The sequence below is a fragment of the Nanorana parkeri genome, unplaced genomic scaffold (assembly GCF_000935625.1).
Source record: "Nanorana parkeri isolate BGI_ZX_2015 unplaced genomic scaffold, ASM93562v1 scaffold1381, whole genome shotgun sequence".
NCBI lineage: Eukaryota > Metazoa > Chordata > Amphibia > Anura > Dicroglossidae > Nanorana > Nanorana parkeri.
This window is the reverse complement of record NW_017307649.1, coordinates 28,944-55,843: the sequence shown is the minus strand read 5'-3', so window position 1 is coordinate 55,843 and position 26,900 is coordinate 28,944. Positions and strand designations below refer to the sequence as shown.

General features: G+C 42.0%; 2 protein-coding genes across 2 annotated transcripts in view; one reads left to right on the top strand and one right to left on the bottom strand.

Moving 5' to 3' along the window:
• The window catches only part of NAA25 (N(alpha)-acetyltransferase 25, NatB auxiliary subunit), a 33,708-nt gene extending 27,278 nt beyond the window's left edge, over positions 1-6,430 (top strand). Inside the window, exons 18-24 of the mRNA XM_018569709.1 lie at positions 35-275; positions 1,394-1,517; positions 2,583-2,648; positions 2,724-2,821; positions 4,476-4,583; positions 5,156-5,302; positions 5,885-6,430. Of these exons, the coding sequence (XP_018425211.1) occupies positions 35-275; positions 1,394-1,517; positions 2,583-2,648; positions 2,724-2,821; positions 4,476-4,583; positions 5,156-5,302; positions 5,885-6,007 (907 nt within the window). The 3' untranslated portion in view covers positions 6,008-6,430. The remainder of the gene's footprint in view (positions 1-34; positions 276-1,393; positions 1,518-2,582; positions 2,649-2,723; positions 2,822-4,475; positions 4,584-5,155; positions 5,303-5,884) is intronic.
• An 18,280-nt stretch (positions 6,431-24,710) lies between these two features.
• ERP29 (endoplasmic reticulum protein 29) overlaps positions 24,711-26,900 on the bottom strand; it is a 9,563-nt gene continuing 7,373 nt past the window's right edge. Inside the window, exon 3 of the mRNA XM_018569712.1 lies at positions 24,711-25,402. Within this exon, the coding sequence (XP_018425214.1) occupies positions 24,900-25,402 (503 nt within the window). The 3' untranslated portion in view covers positions 24,711-24,899. The remainder of the gene's footprint in view (positions 25,403-26,900) is intronic.

Below are 26,900 nucleotides of genomic sequence, written 5' to 3'. Positions count from 1 at the left end.
TTGTAGAAATCATCATGGTTTCCCTTTTTTCTAGAGACCATACAGAAGACGACAGCCAGCTCTCATTAGAAGAAGAACGTATCTGGCTGCTTATCCGATCCCTGACCTTAAGACTAATTAGTGGTCTGACCACTCTCAACCACACTGAGCCCAAGAATTCTGAAAAGGCTACTGAGAATGGGGTGTCCTCCAAGATTGATACAGTCCGCACCTTGTTACAGCAGTTTGAGGAGGCAGTGGATTCTGGGAAACGGTTTAGTGAGAAGAATATCAAGGTACAGCTATTTCCTGAACGGCTTTTGGTGGCCTTTTAGAGTATTCACTTTTCATTTTCATTGTTCCCTGAAGATACTGCTCTGGGGTGTACATAAAGATAATGATTGCACATTCACTACGTTTAAAAAGTGCGTTTGCCCAGAGGATGTACTTTCAGATTTGGATAATACAAAATTGCCAAACTTCTGTTCAGTGGTGAATGGTGCTTTCTGTACTGTAAACGGGTTATAATTTTGTGAATATTGGTTTCACTTTAAACCTGTACATTGCACTACACCAGTCTGGAAACACAAAGCATTGCATTTTGCTATGGAAAATGGTTCATAGTGCTAAACCTGTGTGTTTTACAGCCAGAGGTAGATGTGTGTGGAAGGTGGAGCCTTTGCTTTGCTCCTCCGTACCTTTAACTTTTAACAAAAATGTTTATCTTATTTGTTTATCACTCGGCTGTAGATCCTCAAATCATCTCTGAATTGGTGCCGACACTGTCCTTCCTTCTGGAGGGTGGCTATTTTTATGGTCCGTGTGTGTTGTAAAGTAGCCACCACTCCAATCTCACTCCTGTGATGGCCTATAATCACATTTAGTTTACCAATTCTTAATTCTTCACAGGAGCGAGCTTGGAGTGGTGGCTACTTTACAAAACACACAGGGTCCATGGGGAACAAAAATAGCCACCCTTCAGAAGGAAGGACAGAGATGATTTGGGGATCTACAGCTGAGTGATACACAAATAAGATACATTTGTCCTAATAAGTACTTAAATGCATTTTTGTTAAAGGCATGCAAACTGGTATTGGCATGGCTGGGAGAGCTATGCCACCTCATATACCTGGTGTGCCACACTGATGTGCTGTGGCAGCCATTCGAGACAATTTTTTTTTCACAACACACAAAACTAAAAATAAACTTGCGTTGTTTTCTCAAACATCAGCACTGTTCACTGCCACATTTGTTACACATTAAGCCAAAAATGCTTTTTCTGGTAATTGGATGATTTATTGCATTAAAATGGCAATGAATGTTGACAGATCTGCGACTATATTCATCATGGCGATTTGGATTAGCTGGGTTTTACAAAAAATGCCTGTTAAATTATTTACTGTTCTCTTCACAGTATCATTTCCTTGGACCTCCAGCCTCTCGGCTCAGTGGATTCTTAAGCAGTGGCTGCTGTCAGTGTCAGAAGGAGACGTTCCAGTTGGTGAATGATATTTATCAGCTTGATTCATGTGGCATAGGTATGATTTAGTCTCACTTTTTGTTATGAATTCACCCTCCTGATACTAGATGCCTGCAATGTGTTCTCTAAAGGCAGTGAGCCGCCATTGGGATGATGCGTAATTAATCCAACAACAAGCAGATAACGTTAACACTTTTTGTTCCCAATTTCTTTAGTTTATAGTGTGTTGTCCTTTTCTCTTTTGCCCTAGTATTGGTGATCTTGTTCTTTCACTTGTATATAACATGCTGCAAATTCACTGTCCTATGATTTCAGTGTGTCATCAGTTTCTATTAGCAGTTTATCACTCCCCCCTCCCCGTAATACCTCTTAGAGGTAATCATTTACCATGGAGTAGGACAATCAATATTGCTCATGTTTCTTGTTTAACTTTCGCTCATTCTGCAGTTTGAACCATTATTGTGATCACTTGATTTGTACATATGTGCAGATGTACTCTGGGTTTAGAATCCTTTTAAAGAACATTGCTAAATCTTCTGCTTTGGGACAGCTCTGCACTAAGGTGCTGGCTTATGAATGCAGATCAGATCACACTCTTAATTTGTTGCTAAAGTGCCAAATTAGGCTGCAAAACATTGCCATTCCTGATTCTTTGGATTGGAGTATGCTCTGACTTGGAAATGAGCAGATGCTTATTCAGAAGACATGGAATATCTTTCTTGGAAAGCATTACATTTGCAGCCAAATGATTGGCTCATTTTTTGCATTTAATGTCGCTTTCAGTACAGTAGAATGTACAAAGATTTCCCAAGAGCTGCCTTGTCACCTTTTTCTGCTAGACGTGACCTGCAGCCTGGGCTAAACCTTGGGACTCATTCACTTCTTAAAATTTCAGTTAAATCGTAATCTTGGTTTATCTTAAAAGTTAAATTCAAATGCTTGTTCTGTGCTTTGATAGTGTTCCCCCAAACAAACGCTTGCATGCAGGAGTTTGGGTGTGCTTTACAACAGTGAAACCGTGCATTGAAAGAAATCCTGCAACACACCGTTATAACCACTCAAAAGCTGCACTTACAGCCCTTAAATATGATTTGGTTTTCTTTAAAACTTCATCTCTTTCCAGATGATAGTTGCGATATCCAAGAAAAAATTGGGAACAGATTAAACTCTTCTTTAGGCAATTTAAAAGGTACGTGCTAAATGCTTAAAGTATATTACTGTTGCCTGTACATTCACAAATACTAACTCATACTTTTTATGTCAGATCTTTTCAGCCAGTGTAAAGGAGATCTTCTGTTTTACCGAGAAGGACACTGCAAGACCTCACCTCGTGTTATTGAGAACTTGGCCTTCTTTGTGGAGGTTTGTCCTTTTTTATAAAGCTGCCCATACCTGCGGGCTGAACGAAGGAAACATAACAGATTCCTCTATCAACACTTATGAGCGTTGGTCGATGAATCGCCCGCTGTCTTTATTGTATTCTAACAGCGGTCATCGGCTATTGTCTGAATATCCGAATCGTTTGAAGATTTTCCAATCGGCTCCTTCGATCAACTAATCGAGGGATGCCGGCTGAAAGGCCACTGTGCGAATTTCGGCCGGTTCATCAAGAACCGATTGGCATCTCAGGAGTATCAAGTCCTTTAAAGGATGGTATCCTTTTCCCAAGTTTTCATGAATATATTTAGGTAAATAAAATTGTATTTACCAGATTTGTGGATCGATTCATTTGTCACTATTTGTAGCAATCTAAGGCTAGCCATACATGCTTGGATTTCTCTCGTTCAGCCTTGCAGGCATAACAAGAGAATTTAGAGTGGAAGGAAGAATCTCCCTTGCTGGCCAACTGTTCCTTTTTTTAAAAGAAAAAAAAATATTATTGATCAAACCGACCAGTTAAAGCTTTTAATACCTAAAACGTACAAATCTTTCCTCAACAATTTGTCCAATAAAACAATTAACTTTATATGCATGACCTAAATTGCAATGAGACTCTAAAGTGCAATGAGAAAGTCCTGTCACTGATAATTTACCTATTGGAAAATGCTTGGAGTGGAACCATCAGATTACTCTCTAGCAGGATGATTTATAAATTATCTGCCCAGTATACAGTATATAGGAATTTCCTATTCTCCTCTGCTTTATCTAGTGCTGGGGTGGGTAGTTAATTTTTTCAAGGGGCCACGTGAGAAAGTGGGGCTGTTGTGGAGAGACCTCCACAACAGTGCCAGTTTTTCATATGACATGTACGATACCGTGCAACTCACCTACTGTGCATTGCAGTACAGTAGGTGCATTGAGTTGTCATTCATTTTAAATGACACCCCAAAAGCACTTCCCACAATACCGTGCATTGCAGTTGAAAAAAGTAGTGCACTGTAACGCATGGCAGCCGCCCAGCAATACTAGCAACCAATGACTGCAGAGGAGGCGGAGGACCCATGACTGAAGAGGAATGTAGTCTGGACATGGACCAATTGTCAACCTGTGCTGGGTTATGTCTTGCAATGGATGCACCAGCCTTGGAGGCCAGTGCATCCACTGTTGGCCAACCATAAATGAGTGCAGGTCTGCGATTGGTCCATGTCCATGCCATAAAATGCCCAGGCCTGATCTAGTGGCAGAAATGCTGCGTGAATGGCATTGGCAAGTTTCAAATTGCATGTAGAGGAAAACCGATTTCATATTTGAAATTTTTTCACATTTGTTGAAAAAATAAATTTAGAATCAGTTGAACAATCTCATACAACAGAAAATTTAAAAAAATAAATGTTCCCCAGTGTAATTTATCAATCACCCTGATGTGTCCTTACCACCTCGTGCATACACTTTTTTTTCCCCTATGTGAAGAAATGTTTTGACAGCAGCACATAGCTTTTATGGTAAAATGTTATCTTTTCCATCTCTACTCAACTTTTTTTTTTCTTTTGATCCTTGTTTCTGGAGCGCTTTGTGGAAAGGTTTGTGGTTTCAGAATGATGCATTGATTTTACGGTTTCATTTTTCTCCTCTGCAGGCTATATCTATTGTTCTCTGGGTATCGGGATATTTTGCTGCTGTTCTTAGGCCGTTCAAGTCAAATCTTCAGAAGAAGAAAAAAAAGAAAAAGGAAAGTAGTACTATGGTAAGTAAAGATGGGTCTAGTACACAAGTCATTCTGAAAAATGTATAAAAATAAAAACAAACAGTAAGTGTTCGAGGTCCCAAATACCACTAGGCTCTCCAAATTGGAATTAAAGCAAGGGCACTTTCTTAATGTATGACATTGTCAAAGATATTTTGTAATGTCTGTGAGGAGAGAGGTGCGGTGGATCCTTTTTCTTCTGGCTAGAGCAGAAGAATAAGAAAAAAGTATGTGTTAAATAATAAAATAGATTGGGGCCTTTTAGTGTCAGTTTTACTGTTGGGGTCAGTTTCAGTGTTTTTAGGAAGCAATTAAAGAAAACAACTTTATTTAGTGTAAGTATCTGTAGTACTGTCAGTGTATTTTATTTAGGGTAAGAAATGGCAAAATATGCACTATTCATTTTGGGTGGTATGGGTACAAACAACAAATAAAACACATGTAGTACCGTTAACCTCAAGAGTAGGTACGTTTATTTGGGTTGCAGCGTTCAGGTTGGTCATTTTGATAAGTCAGTTCTAGGTATCACAATATATAGATCTGTGTCTTTTTTTTAACTCTTTCTATTCCAGCCTCCTGTGTTCACTGGTTTCCAGTACTACATCATTGGTCTGCAAACGTTGCTAACAGACATGAATGACTACATAAAGGAGTTGGAGGCCTCTTTGGTTGCACTGAAACTTGAAGATCTCTCCCTAGAAAATGTAACACTCAGTGAGGTTAGTTTTTTGTTTGTTTTTTCTTCCCCTTGGGCAGATTTGCTTCAATTAGCAACTCAAGGTGTAAAACAAGGTCTTTATTCCAGCTGACGGGTGTTGCATTCCTCACACCTGTTCTTTGTGAATGACATGTCGTGAACTCACTAACTCTAGCATGTTGGGTGAAAACAAGTTAATTAACAGGAAGTTTAGAAGTCACTTCAAAATTAGCCGCCTGTATAATCATGTCTCGCAGCTATTCTTCTATGTATCTTCTGACCTGCGCCTTATGTTAACAACTTCTGGGACAAAATGTTCACTTGCCTAATCTATCCCACCCACTTCCAGGGGCCATTATAACACAAAAATCAATAGTATTCACTTCACCTCTCGGTTGTCATAATGTTATGTCTGATCAGTGTATAGTTAGAAGAGGAGAGCACAATCCATGTGTTTTGTGTAGGTTTTAGGTCAAATTTGAAATTTCTCGAATATTGAAAAGAATGGACTACCCATATCAGATCATGGGTGTTTGACCTACTGTAGTCTGCTGCTTTTTGTGTCCTATTGCTTCTGACTTACATTAAGATCTTTGTTTTTCAGGAAGAAAAGAAGTTTACAAAACTGTCTATTGACAAGGTTCAGAACAGCTACCTGCACTCTTTGCAAGAGGTTGGGGACCTCATGAGGAAAAAATTTGAAACCATTAAGAAACTCAAACTCTAGAATGTGAATAGGAACTGTATGGCTACAGCTACGTTGATGGGCTCCTGGCAGACATCTTAATCCAGAACTTCCCAAGAGGATGCATGAATGACTTAAAAACTGATTTTTCTCTTTTTTTTTTTTTTTTTTTTTTTTTTTTTTTTTTCCTCCTCTGTTTTTTTCAAAGGTGTTGAGAATGGAATTTATACCGCTGATTTAAATTATTGTACATAAACTAAAAGCAGGAGCCGCAGCCTGCAATAGACCACTTTTTATACACGTCCATGAACTTGCAGCAGCAATGTTTTCATGCCTTTTTTTTGACCTTCATGCAACCTTGGAAACTCTGTACCCGCAGCAATAGAAATTGGCTTACAACCAGCAGCTTTTCTTTTTCCTTGCCATTTAGGTGAATTTTATTTATGTTTTTGTTTTGGCTCATTAGGAAATGCATTTATCTTTTATTCTACTGCTATGTTTTTCTTCTGCCCTATTAGATTTGCAGTTTGCCCTCTGATCTGCCCTCTCCTCCTCCTAGCAGCTGTTTTAATTTATAGAAACTGAAATATGTTTGAAGATAACAGAGAATTGGATGGTTGGTTTCTAAGCTGATGCCCGGATCAGTGATGTGGTGGATGCAGTCTAAAGGTGCCCATACACCTTACGATAATCGTATCCGATCGACTTTTCGTACGACAATCGTAACGTGTGAATAGAGTGCCCGACCGATAGTACTGTACAATCGTACGACTTTTGATGGTCAAGCATGTTTGAAAACTTTGGTTGATCGTACGATGTTCGCATGGTTGGTGGCGTTTCCGTCCGTCAAAAGTCGTACGATTAACACTGCGCATGCGCAAACGAAAATAATTGCGGTCAATTACCGCAAGTCGTCCAGGTGTTTTTTTCTAACTACCGCTGATTGAACCTTGCGATAATCGGGGCAGGATTGGGCCGTCGTACGAAAATCGTACGACGGTTCGATCATCGGACGAAAAGTTTAGTCCGATAATCGTAAGGTGTATGGGCACCTTTATCCTATCATGGCTGACTCTGAACTGAGACGAGTAGTGCTGTGGCTGGAATGTCAGATCAGACCTATTTTTAGCCCACCATAGTTAACAGCTAGCCACTGTAACTTGCACTGCATTATTAGACAAATGTGGCTGTGAAAACAATATTATAAAGGAACAAAAAGCGTAATGCTGCTTGGTTACACTACCAGTCTAAGCAAGAGACCAGTTTCTGAACTCGAACATTTTTAAGTTAACCAGATGCTGTTACTTTGCTTTCTACTGCAGAAAAAAAAATCATTAGTAAATGGTTCCATTTTGCTAAAAAGCGACACCATTTTGTATGCTTATTTATGCAGCCATGTCACCGAGTACTGGTGTATATTTATATAAATATAGATGTATGTATATTTGTATAGTATATAATGATGTACATACATATATGCATACAGTCAGATACACATGTAATTAGTTGGCTAGCCTTGGCCATACATGCAAAAGAACAAGCCAGCATGGAAGGAAAACAGTTGAACTTGGCTTGCCAGGTGAATGTGAGATTTTCACAAATCTACTTGCTCTGACAATTTTAAAAGCTAAATATAAGATTTCTGAGACCCTGACAGTCAGGGCATTGTCATATATTACAGACACGTTTTGTTAGTGATGCTAGGTGGTTGATGAGAGTATTTTTAAAATAAATCACTACGTAATAAGCAGTGTGTATGTTTGCCTTTTTGTGATGTACGAATGTATGAGTACATTGCATTTTAGTACAGCTGGAAGCCTGCTTTGTATATACCAGTTGTGGAAAAACATGCATTTATAAATAGCACAAGTCATTCCTTATATTTCTAAAATGTTAAAGCACAACTCCAGGCAAACACCTATATACGCAACTGAAATGCATGTTTACGGTCTTACTTGCTGAAAGAGTTCTGTATTTTCTGTTCACCTGGTATTGTGATTTGCAAACTTCTATCACACTGCGCAGCCGACAAATGACACACTTATTACCTGATTCAGCAATGCAACTTCTGCCTAAAGCCAGCTCACTGGATAATACATCGGCATCATCCCCTATGAGAACAGGAGGTGATCCAGAAAGTACTAAATCGGAGCCAGGAAGTAACACTGAGGCATGTAAACCACAAGATTGCTGCATAAAAGTGCAAATTATTTGGCAGGTAAAACTGTAAGCTTGTATGTAGTTCAAATGTCTATTTTAGCAAATTGCTAAAATACACATTAATACAAAGTTTATTAATTTGGCTTATTTCATTTAAAGTGTTTCAAACCTAAAACTTTATTTTTAGTTTTTGATCAGGATTAGAATCTGACAGGATTTTACTGTTTACTATCTGAGGCTCTGTTAGAGAGATTTTTCCTCACTTCCTTTCCTGCTGGGAATGGTTTCACCAGAGAGGAACTGAGAAAAATAAAAATCTGATTACTATTCATAGACAACTGGGTAATGTGCAGGTGGTGTAAGGTGATTGGACACTTGCCAGAGCTGTGAGGACCTCGCAGAACCCATCCAACAGGAAATCCTCCGTTTTTTTTGCTAGTTTTCTTAGGTGATGAAGTCTCTTCTCTGCTGAGAGAGATCAGTAGTTTTTACCTTTTTTTTTTTTTCCTCTACCTTTCTTCAATCGTTTTCCTATGGCCATAGCAGCAACCTCTCAACTTCCAGATCTGTGCCCCATGGCAATAGCTTCAGGGACTGTACCTGGTCCACACAGGACTGAAGTGAGGCCAGCCTGTAATTAAGCTTTGTGCACTGGCCCTGTAATGGTAGGCCCCCACGTTAGCATGTAGTGCAGCGTGTTGGGTTAGTCCCAGGGTTCTATACATGTGCAGCGCAGTGGCATTGCCGCACTGGTGTAATCCTGTCCCCTAGAAACCCCTTTGGGGGTATGCTTGTCCGAAGTAAGAGAAGCCGAGGTTCAGTGTACATATTCTACCTTTTCCTCGTTGGATGTCTAACGCTACTGGTGGGTTTTTTCACCAATCATCTTGGAGGACAGCCAATGAGAGATGATCCTGCCCAACTACCACAGGAAACGCATCATCCACATTAAATAAAGAGATCAGTGCAACCCCACTTTAGTTTGTTTCCTCTAGCCTGACAGGAGCATCGCAACATTTATTTTTCCTTAAGTTGTCAAAACTGGGACCAGGCAGTAGTCCTTAAGGGTTTTCTTAAACCTCCATTTGAACCTATAAAGGAAAGTTTTCTTAGGTCACTTACCTTGAAAACGGCCATGTTGTTGGCTCTAGTTTCAACCTGAAGTGTGAGATTCACGCTTTCTCCATGGCAGATTCTTACTGTACTATTCTTTCAGATAAAATCATCCTTAAGCCAGATTCAGCTTTTCTACGTAAAGTGGCTTCCACTTTTCACAGAACGTAAGACCTGATTATTCCGCCATTATGTCCTAACTAGCCAAGCAAAAAGGTAGAGTGGCAAGGCATAGACATCAGATGATGTCTTGGAATACTTGAACAAAACGAGTGCTTGGAGGAAATCCAGCAATTTTCTTGGCCTCTTTATGAGCTAAACAAGCGGGTGCTACCTCAGATCAAATCTGCAGCAACTACCTGGTCCAGTTTTCATACCTTTTTGTCAGACAGGACTGACGTGTTGCCAATCGGGACCAGGCTTTTGGTAGAATCTAGCAACTCTATCCCCACTAACTTAGTGGGAAAAGCCTGTGTAATGGTAGGCCAACAAGATGAAAGTTGCAATTGTTGAGGTGAAATGATGATGAGAGTGAATTAGTAGCTTTGTGGTGTCATTTGTTAAAGGAGAACTTTGGGGTCAGTGTTTTCCCCCATAGTTCTCCTTAGGGTAACGGGAGGACACAAACTAGCGTCCTCCCGTTGCAGACGTACTGAGACGCCGGAGCGGTTCCCGACTTAGATGACTGGATCCGCCCAGCTGCGTGAGTGACAGCTGGCTCTGCCTATCTAGAGGCAGAGCCAGCTGTACCCTCCCCCATCCGTTCCCCCAGTCAGCGCTGGCGGAGAGGGGAATTCAGCCCTCCCCCTGTCACGGCAGAGAGCCGTGACAGGATCGAGAGGTGAGCGGACCTGGTATCTGTTCGCTCACCTCCCGATCTACTGAGCCGACCTGTGACAGTCTCATTGTCACAGGTCGGCTAGAACTATGAGGTGAGTGGAAATCACTCGTCTCATAGTTCTCCTTTTAAGAAAGGGAGAATTTTGTGTGTATTTAATAAAATCGTTGGGTATTGCAGAAGTGAAAAAAAAAAGATATCTTACTTAAATCTACCCCATTCACACTTGCAAATGGGATTGATTTGGGCGAGTCTCATAAATTGCTTTTTGAAACTCCTGCGAACAGCACTGTAGAAGCCTCCTAGTTTTCCTGGTACTCTTAAAGATGTTGATAGGATTGTATAGCACATCCAGCTGCCTGCTTTTTATTTCTGTATGTTGTTAAAATTCAGGTAGGTTAACGTTAAAATGATTTTTTTTATTTATCTGCAAAGTTTTTCTGTACGACCTGAATCTCTTTTTATATGTTTAGGAAGTAACGATGTCCTTGATATCGGGAGGGTGGTTGCCTGAGGGGGGACCCCCTGTACATGAATGAGTGGTTACCAATTTGTTGTTTTCTTTGATGCAATATTATCAGTTTTAAAAAGCCAGTAAGTTGCCCTTAGGCACTCAGTCATAAATTACTGCATTTATGAAGGCAATAAACTCTAAATGCAAACATACCGTATAGACCATATATTATGTTCTGTTATTTAACTGCTGTTATTTAACTGCTACCTTTTTAATGGTACTTAAAAGGCTTATGAATGCAACCACACATTCCACAGATGGTGTTCCACCACTTAAAGTCAATTTGAAGTTCCATAACAAGTGCAGTGCTAAAATAAATCATGCTACCTCAACAGCCACTGTTACCTTAACCAATACAAAACATTCTGCTTCATGAGTAATAAAATGCAAATCCCATAATCAATTAATCAGAAAAATCTACAAATCTCTATCTTCCACCATTACTTTTTTTTATATATACCGTGTTTCCCCGAAAATAAGACACTGTCTTATATTGTTTTTGGCTCAAAAAAACACACTAGGTCTTATTTTCGGGGTAGGTCTTTTTTTTTTTTTAATGTTTAACAATCCAAAGTTAATGCAAGTCCAAATGAAATGATCCAAAATGGCGAAGCACGCTTTCACTATCGATTCCTCAGCGGTGCCGGCGCTAGAGGAAGCGAGGCAGCAGCGCAGGGAGCAGAGCCGCATAAGCCGATGTTTCCTCTGTAGCGCCGGCACCGCTGAGGAATCGATAGTGAAAGCGTGCTTCGCCATTTTGGATCATTTCATTTGGACTTGCATTAACTTTGGATTGTTAAACATTAAAAAAAAAAAAAGACCTACCCCGAAAATAAGACCTAGTGTGTTTTTTTGAGCCAAAAACAATATAAGACAGTGTCTTATTTTCGGGGAAACAGGGTATATATATATATATATGAAGATTTAGTTTATAATGTAAAAAGGGCAATTTGCCCTTGTGTCCACTACCTCAAAAGGAACAGCTATTACCATAAGAAATCGCCCTCTCAAGCAGAGGCAACTCTTTAATTAGGCCATCTTATGCAGCCATCTAAGGCCTTGCACTCATGCGCCTCGTGGCCTCTGGGGGTGGGGTAGAGCAGGCTCGCGTGGGCAGCAGGTGGCCCCAGGCACAGGGAGGAGGCTCTATTACAGGCTACAGCAGTTTCCAGGCACTCACTCCAGCGATTTATGTTAAACTCTACTCTGTCCCCGGGCCCCCTGCTGAACTGACAGGAGTGAGGGGACCATTTTTCTTATTTCGGCTGCTGTGAAGGAATACCAGGAGCTGTGGCAGCCGAACATTACGTTCTAATTCTGGAGTTCACAGGGCCACGCCAGAGTGCAGAATAGTCTCCATAAACCCCCCGTCCAGAACGCAGTACGGGATCCCTCATGCAAGGGGTAATTTGCCTTGGTTTCCCTGGCAACTGCTTGAACGTCTCAAGATGGCGGCACTGTTCCTGAAGATCCTGTTTGAGTGTGATGGACAAGTGCCAGCGCCGAGCAAGGACTTCTATCAGCTGCAGGTCACTTGCAGCAAAGTGAGTGTGGTGCACTCTGGCCTGTGTTGTGCTGCGGGCAAGTTATTGCTGTGGATGGAGTACACGTACGTACAAGAAGACCATGATAGAGAAGCCCTGCAAGTACCAGAGTGTACTATGCGTGATACAGTGAGGGCGGAGCTAAGGGTGGCAGTGTGCGGGGAATGGAGGCGGAGATAAGGGTGACTGTGTACGGGGAACTGGAATGGAGCTAAAGGTGGCAGTGTATGGGGAACAGGGGCAGAGATAGGGGTGACAATGTACAGGATATAGCGGCGGAGTTAAGGGTGGCAATTTAGCGGGGATGGGAGTGCAACCAAGGGTGGCAGTGTACAGAATGTGGTGGAGCTAAGAGTGGCAGTGTATGGAATTAGACGGAGCTGAGGGTGGCAGTGTATGGAATGTGGTGGAGCTGAGGGTGGCAGGATATGGAGTGTGGTCGAGCTGAGGGTGGCAGTGTATGGAGTGTGGTGGAGCTGAGGGTGGCAGTGTATGGAGTGTGGTGGAGCTGAGGGCGGCAGTGCACGGAATATGGAGCTGAGGGTGAAAGTGTGATGGAGCTGAGGGTAAAAGTGTATGGAGTGTGGCAGGGCTGAGGGTGGCAGTGTATGGACTGTGGCGGAGCTGAGGGTGGCAGTGGGTGTAAGTGTGAGCCTCCCATTTCACCTAAGGCCTCACAAAGAGCCGCCTCTGCTCTTAAGGTCATCAATGCTCATGGTCAGAAAGAATCCTCCTGCATACATAACCTAACTTATCTTGCCAACTGGAAGCATCAAATGTTCAGAAATACTTTGATAATGTATATAACACCATCAAACTTACAGTTTTCCATGTTCAGAAATCGATTGTGCAGAAATGTGAGTTTGTTACTTTTGAAGTAGAGTATAGGGGACCTATGGTGATAATATTAAGACAGTGCAATGGTAAAGGCAGAAGAATCTTGGGGAGCAGCAAAATGGATCTGCTGATGAGCCACATTCTGAGGTTCTTTCCATCTCCAATCTTGTTGCTGTGGCTGAAATTATATGAATCACATTGTTGAAACGACAGTTGATTTGTGCATTATGCTAAACCAATCTAAATATAGTGGCTGTAATATATATTTTTTTCCAATCATTCTTATTTTTAAATATTACACTGAATGTCAATGTATAATCTAGTGTGAACCTTCCTTAAATTAAACCATCTGACTCTAATTGTGCCACTTGAAACAATAAAAATGGGATTACCTACTAATTTTCAGGGATGAAATTTAGGGGCACCTTGGCCTTTGATGTGATCTTACAATAACTTCTTCATACAATAACTTCTTCATAATCAATTTTGTGGCTACTAAGGATCATCCAGGATTAAGTTGGTTAGTGGTGAGCAGACATCCAGCACCAACTAGCCAGATTATCAGATCAAAGACTTGGAGGCTCAGAGGACTTCTGGATGGCAGGTGCACTGTAGATGAAGGTCTAAAGCCAGATTCCAAAGTTATTGGAAACATCTCCCATCTAACCAATAACTGAAATGTCTCTCAAACAAAATACCCAGGAAAACAAACTTTTTTGGTGTGTTATAGGTTCCTCATCACATTATGCAGATCATGCATCCCCTGCTTCCATGTAATAATGATGACTTGGGGGTGAGCCCCAGTGCCAGAATGACATGATCTGTGTGCTGTGTTTTTTTCTGAAATATTATATATAAAACAGTAATATCTATTAATGTGACCAGACCAAATATTTCACATTCTCATGCTTTGCTGCTTTCAAATGTTGGCTGGAGGAAAATGCCTTAGAACCAGTCAACGTTTCTTCACATCTGAAAGAAATGTAATGTCTGTTATTGCAGTGGAATCTTATATTTGAAGATTTAGTTATTTGGCCTCAGGTTATTGTCTGAGAATCATTCCCTCAGTCACATACCTTGTGTGCAATGCTCGGCTATTGCTTCTTCAACAGCTTTTAAGGTCACTGATAAAGATCTGGAACCCTTAATGCGGTGCATTTCTACAAAAAAATTTATCCGTTCTCCATCAAACCATCTGCTAAGCATTTACAACAGAAAAATAAATTGTAATGGTCTCTGACTGACTGTAAAATCTTGAATTTGTTTTACCTTCCTGAATATAGACCCGCAAGATGCCAGCATGTTAGAAAAATATAGAACTCTACATCCGTCACAGAGAGTTGCCCTCACCTTCTTGTGACAACTGAAATATTTTGGATTTCCCATCACTTTCTGTAACAGAGACAACGGTGACCAGGATCAATACTGAGGATAAATGTCAGTAGTGGGGACACAGCTGGAAAAAAAAAGCAGATAGGTGTTCTAATCCTTGCCTACACTATCCAAAACTAAAGAGAAAAAAGAAAAAAGGTTTTGGCTTTACATAAACTTTAACTTCAAACAGCTCTAGGTCCCATTCCCACTTTTGCTTCCATGCATTGTGTATCGGCACAATATATGGCACAACAATGTCCCTCATATGTAGTTCTTTGTTATCACCTGTAACCTTTGGACTAATTCACACTAGCAGCATGCAGCTGATTTAATATTTGGAGGGATTGTATCTCTTTTGGAACCTAATCCCTCCGTCCCTCTTTTCTTCTTTTTTTTTTTAAATAAATTCTTTATTTCAAGTCTTCAAAATTTGTTAAAACCGAAAGACTCGCAGGTCCGGGCACTGGAAGGACATTTAAGACATGACATAGACAGGGAGTCAGCATATAGGGTACAATCAAACAATAAAATCCCTGTAAAGGTGCCCATACACTGCTCGATTCTCGTACGAGAATCACGGGAAATCCCGCGATCGTACGAGAATCGAGCAGTGTGAACGAAGACGTGCGACCGTTTCTACTGTACGGTCGCACGTCTTTTGTCTAAGGAGCACGCTAGAAAACCAGCCGAAAATCATACGATTTTCGGCTGGTTTGAACGGTGCTCGGGAGACAAATGCCGAACGGGCCGGTGCTTGCGATGATCGAGAGTACGATCTGCATGTCCAAGATGGGCAGATCGTAGGTTTTTTAAATTACTTTACAACCATCGCAAGACTAAGGTCTTGCGATGGTTGTAAAGTGTATGGCCACCTTAAGGTTCATTGGAGCATGCACGCATGAGGGGGTGCTCTCTCCCGGAGACCCAGAGGTATAGGTGCTGGTCGAGGTTGCATCTCAGCGTGCATGCATCTGCGTATAATCCACAAGGTGCATATGTAGTATAGGCCAGGACCATCGCCTGGGGGGTGGGCCAGCCCCCGCCAACCTGCCTCATAGGTCAGCCCAGGGGCATCGGTGGACCACCGGGGCGTCCCTTTTTTCTCATCAGTTGTCCTACTTTTTGGTCTAATGTATGGACCTCTATAAAATGTATGCATTATCAAAAGGGCTTTACCACACTAAGCCTTCCACCCAGGCTCAAAATCAGGGGTGGGCAAACTCCAGCCTTCCAGCTGTGGTGAAACTACAAATGCCATCATGTATCTGTCTCTGGAAGTCGTGGCTGTGAGAAATACCTGAAATGCCTCATGAGATTTGTAGTTCCACAACAGCTGGAGGGCTGGAGTTTGAAAGCCAGCATAAAGGAAAAATAGTGTACAATACTGTAAAGGGGGGGGGGGGGTCCTTTGCCTTTTTACCTTGAACTATAATGTGTCCCTCTTTCATATTTCAGAAAGTTGTGAGGTATGTATTAATGTGCAATGTGCAAAAAAATAAGAATAATGTTATTGAATGGTCCCATTCACACAGTTAACAGCTTAAAGCTGAACTCCAGGATAAGCAAATATTGTCTAAATACAAGACACGCGTAACCTTGGTGTGCTTTGTTCTTTTCTTCCAGATCTGTGAGTAATCCGGTGTGAAACTTATAAGGGCCAGTCACTGCTGACCTCTGTCCTTGTGCAGGGTGACTGGTCTTGTCTCCACCCCCCTCCTTTAGTTTTCTGTAAGCAGCCTGTAGTGAGTGGGGCCTTCTGGGTCCCTCCCATAGCTCTGCCTTGTGCACAGACTATGTACAGCACAGTACCACGTAATAACTTAATTTGCAAAGGCATTTTATGCACACAAATTGGCTGAGGAGCATGTTTGAATGAAAGTTTTTGAGTTTGAGTTGTAATACTTTTACATACAAGGCATTTATCTGGAGTGTGTGAGGAAGCAAATTTGTTTTCCTTAAGTTTATTTATTGGGAAACACGTTAAGAGGTGTAAACAATTACCTGATTATGTAAACTGGTGCTCACTGTTGTAAATGCATGCTATAGCTGATACATTGAGGTAAACAAAGAGTATAAAAACTAGCGGTGTGGAAATTAAAGATTAATTTGTCGATTAATCGTTAAACTTTTTGATCAGTTAAAATTATTTTTATCGCTAATGAAAACACTCACCCCCCCGGCCGGCTTCCGGGAGTCCCATCGGCGATCCGGTGACGCCACGGACATTGGCGTCACCGGACTCCTCCCGCCTTCCCCAAGTGGCTCTGTCTCCGTCCGCTAACGAAGGGAAGGGGGAGGAGTTCGGTGACGTCGATGTCCGTGACTCCTCCCCCTTCCCCAAGTGGCTCCAGCTCCCCCCCTTCATTAGCCGACGGAGCCACTTGGGCCGGTGAGTTTGCCCAAGAAACTTTCTGCACAAGCGCCAGCCAAGGCAAGGCGGCCATATTGAGTGGGGCACGTGAGATTAATAACGTGCTGGATTAGTGTGATCCTAGTTCATTTTATTACTTCATTGCTGTGCTGTATGTGTATAGGCCAATGTAGTTGGATCTGTAGTTGTGTTATAATTAATCGAAATTAATCGATTTAAAAGAATTTCGATTAATCGAACACGAAAATTTTAATTATTACCTGCCCTAATAAAAACTAATGTAAAAAACATCCTCCTTCAAAATGCTCTTACATGCCGTTTAAACTGCAGCCATGAGCAGAATTAGTCATGATTGGCAAAAGGCAGCCCTCTAGACTTCTCTTATGTGATTATTTCCAGAGCTTAAAAAATACATCACACAAAATAAATAAAGCATAGATAGGAATTGACCCATTTGAACACAGACTGCCATGGCTAAAATCAAGCTTGAGAATCTATCCACTATGGACTGCTAACCATGTCCCTCCGGCTTGGAGTGTATGGATGTGATTTCTTCTATATACACTATATGTACTTGGAAAGAGTTTGTGCATGAGACGGGAGATTAGCCTTGTGTACACTTTCAAAACTGAGCCGTCCTGCAATGAAGAGGAGCGGCTATGCTCTGACAAATATACCGCTGACAGGTGTTCAAAGTGAGATACCAAGTACGGAACAAGGTGTTCCTCCCTGAGGGAAACAGTAAGATTACTTTCCCCCTTCTGTCTTAAACTGTGTGCACGATACGGCTCTGGCTGGGATGATGTATCTATGTTGACACTCGGCTCTCCTTATAAACTACTCTGTTTAATCCTTTGATGTATCTCTGCCACGAAACCTTGTATCTACCCTGTTTCCCCAAAAATAAGACCTATTCCGAAAATAAGACCTAGTACTATTTTTGGGAATTGCTAAAATATAAGGCCTACCCCTAAAATAAGGCCTAGTTGTGACCATTCCCAGGGCCGGTGGTGGCATGCTTTCATGCTGTTCCCGCCAAATTCTAACTCTGCCATCTGCATGATGCAACTGGAAATGTGATTCATCGGACCACATCTTGTTAACTGCAGACAGCAAAAGTGTTCAAACAGTCCTTCGGCTTCCATATCCCATACGCTGCAGTGTAGGGCGAACAGTGCGTTCAGAGATCATTTGAGAGGATCCCTGATTAAGATCTGCAGTCATTTGATGCACTGTTGCCCTTCTGTTGTCTTGTACCAGTCTTTCCACTCTCCATTCTGCCCTAACATTGACTAGTTGCTGACGGCCACACTTCGCACGTTCAGACCCAGATTTTCGGCTGACAGTCCAGTCTTTAAACACTTTAAGAACAGCTGCTCTTGAACATTTAACGAATCTTGCTGTTTTGCTGATACTCGCTCCATGGCTCCGAGCGCCAACAATCATCCCACGTTCAAAGGCTGTTAAATCGCGTTGTTTACCCATATCTTCAGAAAAAAATCACTTCTACTGTCGTGGTAAACAACCTGCTTCCCTATTTATAATGGTCTGGCCCTCTAGCAACTTCAGCGCAAAATTATAGCTAATTTGCCTACAAACGTCAGGTGGTCATAATAATCTGGCCACTCAGTGTATATTGCTGTTCTATGCACCCATACCAACGGGATGAATATTAGCAGTGGAGCTGAATATTACTACAAGTGATGGCATTCAATGAAATAATTTAAAAGGGGTCCAAGATACAGTGTTTTTTCTATGTGTGTCTTTTTAGTGATTGGCTCCCACGGGGACACCCCAGTTTATCACCTCATTTTCAGAGAATCTTTCCTTGTTTTGCAGCTGCTAACCTGGATAGGAATATATGTGTAAATATACTCACATGTCAACTTGTAAGCACGGTGATCATCAGCTGACATCAATTTATTCAAGCGTCTTTCAGCCTGATCATAGGCAGTGTATAGTGCACGTGGAAGTTCACACTTACATTCCCATTCATGTGCATTTCCTCACATCCTTCTAGGACAGTGTGCAATGCCATTAATCCATGTGCAGGAAATAAGAGCAATCATGAAGTGGGTATAGGTTTAAACCTTCAGGCTTTACATGTTTGTGAAGATCCATGACCTGTACTCACAATCATGCATTGATTGAGTTATTAGCGAATCTCCATTCATCTTTATGATGCATGTGTTAGCGTAGTTATGCACAGTATAGGGCTATACTGGTATATGCATTGGAGCATTGTGTGCCCACAGATGTGCAAATCTGCACTGACATGGACCTGCTGAAAACACTTTTCGTCTCATAGATGAATGGTGGTTTGCTGATAGTTGCTAAATTGAAAACATAAATGTTACTGAGAAGGTCACAGACCTTCATGGCCGTGTCAAGGCAACCTAACAGCCAACTCACCAGTGTATAGATCTTCTACTTTATTATCCAGAAGCCATATAACTTTTCATTGCCTTTTATCATTAGATTCATATATCACACAGCACAACTTCCACATTCTTATCCTGGTCAGAGCAAGAGATACATCCTACTCACAGAGGAAGATTTCTATAGCTCAGTAGGTGCTGACATGCTCCAATTTAGGTTTTAATACTTCAGATTAGTCTTTCACAAACATTTCTCAATGCAAGGTCGCAGGTCATTCTGGAATTGACAAGATTAACAGATTAACAACTCAAGCAGCAACAGTGCTACAGGGTGTTTGAATAGTGTTATTGATAAAGAGCAAGAAGGATTTTTTCCAGCATATACAATATGTGCACCCATCCAGGAGATTTATATTAGTATTCTGAAAGGTGTTTTTTCCATTTTCTTCCTTAGCCCTCATTCACACAGGATTTGGCCCGCACGTACAGCTCCGTGCTGCGTGCAGGGCCGTACTGAGCAGCTCCCGGGAAGGACAGGTGCTGCGTGTGATTACTACGCAGCCCCCGTCCTTCTCTATGGGACTACACGGCCGTACGCTCACCCGCCCTGCACGTCCGTGTTGGTGAGCGTACTCGTACGCTGACAGGATGGATCCTGTCTGCGTCCGAGCGAGGAAACGCGCACCCCTACGGACCTGCACTTGAGGTGAGCGGAGGGGAGCATACGGCCGCGTAATCCGATAGAGAAGGACGGGGGCTGCGTAGTAATCACACGCAGCACCTGTCCTTCCCGGGAGCTGCTTGGTACGGCCCTGCACGCAGCACGGACCTGTACGCGTGGGCCAATTCCTGTGTGAATGAGGGGTAAAGAAGATGTGTTTCACTTGATATTACCTGGCTGTCAGTGTCATGATCTGTGAGTATACCACCTTTGTCTATTCATGTAAAGCAATTCATAGCCTACCTCCTAACTGTCCTTTATTTGGAACCAAGTCCCTCTCTCTTTCTCAGTTGTCCCTCTTTCTGGTCTGACATACAGATATCTATGAAATGTTCAATTTATCAACCAAAAGTGTTATTCTGTAACGAATCCTTCATCCTATCTTGTTTCATCTTAGTAATCTTGTTTACTATTTTTAAAAAACCGTATAAGGGAAAAGTAAGTGGTGCAAAAAAAACCCATAACCAATTATTTGCTTAACCAATCATTTTTGGCATATAAATTAATGGTCTGTATAACCGGGGGTCATGGCAGGGAGTGCACTAGACATTTGCACGGCAAAAAAAATTGCTTTCTGACTAAACAAATGAAAACAAAAAACATTTCCATTTGTTTCATCAAAGAAAATAAATGTTTCTGCCGTTTCAGATTTGGAGGCAACGAACCTCCAAATCTGAAACCGCACACTGAAAATGCAAAAAGAGCGGCGGCCATGTCGGCTGCCTGCGCATCTCTGCTTGCACGCCACCTTCTTTCCGTGTATCTTAGTATATACCAAGATATACAGTTGTGTGAAAAAGTGTTGGCCCCCTTCCTGATTTTTCATTGTTTTGCACGTTTGGCACACTTTAATAATTCAGATCATCAAAAAAATGTAAATGTTAGTCAAAGATAACACAAGTAAAAACAACATGCAGTTTTTAAAGGAAGGTTTTTATTATTAAGGGAAAACAAAATCCAAACCCACATGGCTCTGTGTGAAAAAGTGTTTGCCCCCTCCCTGTTAAAAACTTAACTCTGGTTTATCACAGTTCAATTTCTCTAGCCACACCCAGGCCTGATTACTGCCACACCTGTTCGCAATCAAGAAATCACTTAAATAAGACTTGACTGACAAAGTGAAGTAGACCAAAAGATCCTCAAAAGCTACACATCATGCCGAGATCCAAAGAAATCCAGGAACAAATGAGAAAGGAAGTCATTGAGATCTATCAGTCTGGAAAAGGTTATAAAGCCATTTCTAAAGCTTTGGGACTTCAGCGAACCACAGTGAGAGCCATTATCCACAAATGGCGAAAACATGGAACAGTGGTGAACCTTCCCAGGAGTGGGCGGCCAACCAAAATTACCCCAAGAGCACAGCGACGACTCATTCAAGAGGTCACAAAAGACCCTACAACAACATCCAAAGAACTGCAGACCTGACTTGCCTCAGTTCAGGTCAGTATGTTCATGACTCCACCATAAGAAAGAGACTGGGCAAAAATGGCCTGCATGGCAGAGTTCCAAGACGAAAACTGCTGCTGAGGAAAAATAACATAAAATCTTGTCTCCGTTATGCCAGAAAACATCTGGATGATCCCCAAGACTTTTGGGAAAATACTCTGTGGACTGACGAGACAAAGTTGAACTTTTTGGAAGGTGTGTGTCCCATTACATCTGGCGTAAGAGTAACACCGCATTTCAGAAAAAGAACATCATACCAACAGTAAAATATGGTGGTGGTAGTGTGATGGTCTGGGGCTGTTTTGTTGCTTCAGGACCTGGAAGACTTGCTGTGATAAATGGAACCATGAATTCTGCTGTCTACCAAAAAATCCTGAAGGATAATGTGTGGCCATCTGTTCGTGACCTCAAGCTGAAGTGAACTTGGGTTCTGCAGCAGGACAATGATCCAAAACACACCAGCAAGTCCACCTCTGAATGGCTGAAGAAAAACAAAATGACTTTGGAGGGCCTAGTCAAAGTCCTGACCTGAATCCTATTGAGATGCTGTGGCATGACCTTAAAAAGGCGGTTCATGCTCGAAAACCTTCCGATGTGGCTGAATTACAACAATTACAGTACAACTGCAAAGATGAGTGGACCAAAATTCCTGCACAGCGCTGTAACAGACTCATTGCAAGTTATCGCAAACGCTTGATTGCAGTTCTTGCTGCTAAAGGTGGCCCAACCAGTTTTTAGGTTTAGGGGGCAAACACTTTTTCACACAGGGCCATGTGGGTTTGGATCTTGTTTTCCCTTAATAACAAAAACCTTCCTTTAAAAAACTGCATTTTGTGTTTACTTGTGTTATCTTTGACTAATATTTAAATTTGTTTGATGATCTGAAACATTCAAACAAACAAGTGTGACAAACGTGCAAAACAATGAAAAATCAGGAAGGGGGCCAACACTTTTTCACACAACTGTATACTGAAAGATGGCAGCCACTATGGCCATCGCTCGTTCAGCGTGTGACGTCACAATGAAAATGCAGAATGAGCAGCAGCCATGTTGGACCCCGGCGCATTCTACGCCTGCACGCCGCCATCTTTGAGTGTATCTTGGTATACACCAAGATGGAGATGCCAGTATGTTCGGGCACCGCCATCTTGGTGTATACCAAGATATATACTCAAAGATGGCAGCGTTCTGCAAACAAATTTATGTAAGCACGAATATAGTTTTAGTGTATTCGGGCATATAATACATTTGTTACTTCTGATTCGGACGAGCCACCGAATCAACTGAATTCCGTGGATTTCAAGGTTCGTCCAAATCCGAATGCACTGGGGATGTTACTGCAATGTCTAGGGTGCACATATATCAGCATCACTAATGACAATTCCCCAGAACTAGCATATGGTTTGGAAGTAACAAAAATCCAATCTAACAATTTAATGCATTATTTTTTCCATGACTTCTGAAATCTAAGTTTTTGGCATGGAAATGTGATCAGTACAATTTTATCTAATAAATTAAAAATAAAGACAGAGAGGGAAAGTTATCAAAACTGGTGCTGGCAGAATCTGGAGCAATTGTCCATGACAAACAATCAGCTTCTATACTTCATTATCAAAGCTTAAAGGAGAACTATGGGGTTAGGGCTTTTCCCCATAGTTCTCCTTAGGCCTTGTTCACACCTGAACGTTTTGTAGCGTGTTCAACGCTCGACGAACGCTCTACAAAACGCTCAAACATCGAAATCCCATTGTATTCAATGGGTCTGGTTCACACCTTGCCGTATTTCCGCCCGTCCGAACGCGATACAAAACGGCCTACGCCCAAAGAAGTACATGTACTTCTTTGGGGCGTTTTGGTCTCGCGTTTCCATTGGGATACAGCCAAGTAGCCCTCAGAAACGGGCGTTTGTCGCGCGTGTTTTTTACCGCGAATCGCGGTAAAAACGCGCATATACAATATGCCTAGGTGTGAACCCAGCCTTAGGGTAACGGGAGGACACAAACTAGCGTCCTCCCGTCACCCTAAGCTCAGTATACCGCGAGCTACAGCTCGTACAGCTACTGAGACGCCGCAGCTGAAGCGGATCCTGACAATTATGTCTAGCTGAGTGAGTGACAGCTGGGCTCTGCCTATCTAGAGGCAGAGCCAGCTGTACCCGCCCCCTCCCCCGTCCATTCCGCCAGTCAGCGCTTGAGGATCGGAGCGGGGAGATGGGAATCCAGTCACTCCCCTGTCACGGCAGAGAGCCGTGACAGGATCGAGAAGTGAGCGAACGCCGGTATGTGTTCGCTCACCTCCCGATCTACTGAGCTGACCTGTGACAGTCTCGTTGTCACAGGTCGGCTAGAACTATGAGGATGAGTGAAAAGCACTCACCTCATAGTTCTCCTTTAACTGAACAAACTGAAAACATAATCTGATTAGTTGCTATGGACAGCTGCTCCAGATTCTGTCTGCTCCAGTTTTGATAAATTCCCCCCAAGTATGTTTATGTACAAAAGACACTGGGCATGTGTCATACAGTTACATATTAGATTATGACTTCATGAATTGGTTTTATAAGTTATATGCTGAAGCCTTCAAAAACATTTTTAAAGCTACATTTGCATTCAAATGGATGGAAATGAAATCTTCCACTCTTAGAACTAAAGAGAACCTGTAAAAAAGCTTTTTGAAAATGTAAAATGCTGTTTACAAGCAAAGATTAACCAATCCTCTTGTGTATGGGGGCTTCAGGGAATTTGCCAGAAGGATTTGAGTGTCTGACATATTTTGTATACCTGTATAAACTATTGTAAGCTTCAGTCAACTCTGTTATACTGTAATACAAATAATCATAAAATTCATATACAATACACTCTGCATGCTCGCCAAGACACCGAGGGTACCCATCAACAAGAGGATTGCTCCATCAAGCAAAGTTCAGTTCTGGATGGGATATTGTTTTAAATGGTAAATGATGAAGTCTAACCTGTGCCAAGTGCGAGTCATGATGAACCTCTAAAAAAAAAGAACTGTAAGAACTGGCACTGCTGACTTGGTTATAACAGTGTAAACTTTAGGGTTTTCATCATAATCTTAACCTAATGATCTACTGGATGACCAACCTGGAAAACCTCCAGGCCCATGCCCATGGTGCCACTTAAAAGGGGGGGGGTTCTGCTCCGTGGATCAGCAAAGATTTGCCAACCCATGTAGATAGCTGAATTTTTCTCTATCCCCATCCCTCTCCCATACAAATCTCCCCGCCTGGCTCTTACCAACCAGGGACGCTCTGGCCGGTGCCCCGCATAACTTCTGGTAACCAGTGACGTCACTGGTTGCCAGGAGCTGGACGGGATGCCAGCCAGAGCGTGACAAGTTGCTAAGTGCTGGGCGGGGAGATGTGTACACATTCCAACCCAAGATGACTAATGGATACCAGATTTAGAAGAAAATGTTGAGTACAAATGCAATAGTTTTACACATGTATAACTTTATGGTAAAACTCAGTGGTAAATTAGACAAATACTAAGATAGAAGCATTTACAGCTTTCACTCAGAGTGCTGTGTTGATAGTCTCCGAGTGTTATTTGTACAATGCCAGGTAACATTAAAAGAATACTGTTTGGATGGAAGCATAATACGTTAGTCTGTGATCAGAGCTCTTCCTTGTCTCGGCTTTTGATCTGGAAGCTACTAATAATGTTAAGTCTTTTCTGGAGATCTTCCTTCTTGGATTCACTCATTTTGTTCTTTTCAATCAGTTTCGTAATGCGCTCAAACTCGCTGCTGGCAAAGTCCTCTCCTTGATCAATGATTTTACTCATTATCTTGAGATATTGCTCTGCAGACTTTTTTTCCACCTCTCCGACATCTGGCAGCAAGGCCTGACCCTTCTTTAGTAGTTCACCTTTCTCTTCAATACTGGATGACTTGATGAATTCTCCTGCCAGTATATCATATTCCTCAAGGCAGCCCGGCATCCCCAAGTATACCCCATGGGTCTTCAACCAATGTTGGATGGCGCTCGCCTTAACCACTCCAGTATAGGGTATAGGATTATCAATGTTGCCATCCACAAACAGGTAGAAATAAGGGTAGTTTTCTTTATCCAGCTTGTACCTCTCACCCAGCTCCGTGTTTAGCTTATCTCCATAATCTATCAAATAATATGAAAACCACAATTCAAGTAATAGAAGAATCTTAATGATTTTTTTATGTAACACTTTCATAAACAGCTTAGTACAGAACAGGAACAAAAATTCAACTAATTATAGTTTCAGACATTCAATTATAATCTATTTTATATGAAGATTGCCTGAAAAACAATATATACCAACTTGACAATAAAGCACACATTAACACTTAACTTCACCCCCTAGAGTCCTAAGTGTCTTAAAAGAGAACTATGGGGTAAATGGTTTTCCCCATAGTTCTCTTTAGGATCATGGGAGGACATATACGAGCCTCCTCCCGTGACCCAAAGCTCAGTATATAGCGGGCTATTGTCCGCGATATACTGAGAGCGCTGCAGCCGGGACAGATCCAGACAATACTGTCAAGATCCACCCAGCTACCTGAGTGACAGCTGGCTCTGCCTATCTAGAGGCAGAGCCCGCTGTGCCCGCCCCCTCCCCTGTCCGTTCCCCTACTCAGTGATGGAGGATCGGAGGGAGGGGAATCCCTGCAGGGAATGGAGACTGACAGTCACCGCTCACTGCAGGGAGACGATCGGGAAGTGAGCAGATTGGCTGCATGTTTCTGCTCACTGCCTGATTGATAGAGCTGACCTGTGACAGCTTTCTTTGTCACAGGTTGGCTCTAACTATGAGGATGAGTGGAAATCGCTCACCTCGTAATTCTCCTTTAACTCTTAAATTCTGACATAACACTTAATCTGACCCTAATACCTAACACTCAACCTAACCCTCCCCAATGAATGTTAATACAACCTACCACCTAATACCCAAACCTTAACCCTTAAGTATAAACTTAAACATTACTCCAAATTTCCAGAGTCTATAATACCCCAAGATTGAACCCTAAATGTACTTCTTGTTCCATATTTATACCTAGTTCTGTGCCAGTAGAAGCCTCACTAAAACATCACAGCTCTGCACTGAATTATATTGCACCTAGCTGACAACAACTATTCTTTTGACAATATATATATATGACAATAAAGACATTTTGGACACAGATCCTTGGTGTGCTGGTGGCATATTGTACTCTTTGGCTGCTTTGGGTAACAGATGCCCTTAGAACACATCTGTAATATATTTCCAGTACTGGTAGAGGAATATTATAACTGTGGGCATTCTGCTTGAGGTCAGTGATCGCATAGCTTTGCCTATATGCAGTAGTTTTAAAGCTAAAGTTTATTAGAACTATGAGGTGAGTGGAAATCACTCATCTCATAGTTCTCCTTTAAGTACCTTAACTATTAACAATACCGTACCTTATTTGTGTATCACTCAGCTGTTGATCCTCAAATCATCTCTGAATTGGTGCTGACTAGACATGTACGCCGGCAAAAAAGGTTGTGGGGAAGAGGTCCTTGTCCTCATCAGCATGGGGACAAGTGCTTTTCAAGGGGGTCCCTCCCGGCAAAGCAACCTCCCCATGTCGAGGGCATGTGGCCTTGTATGGTGCGGGGG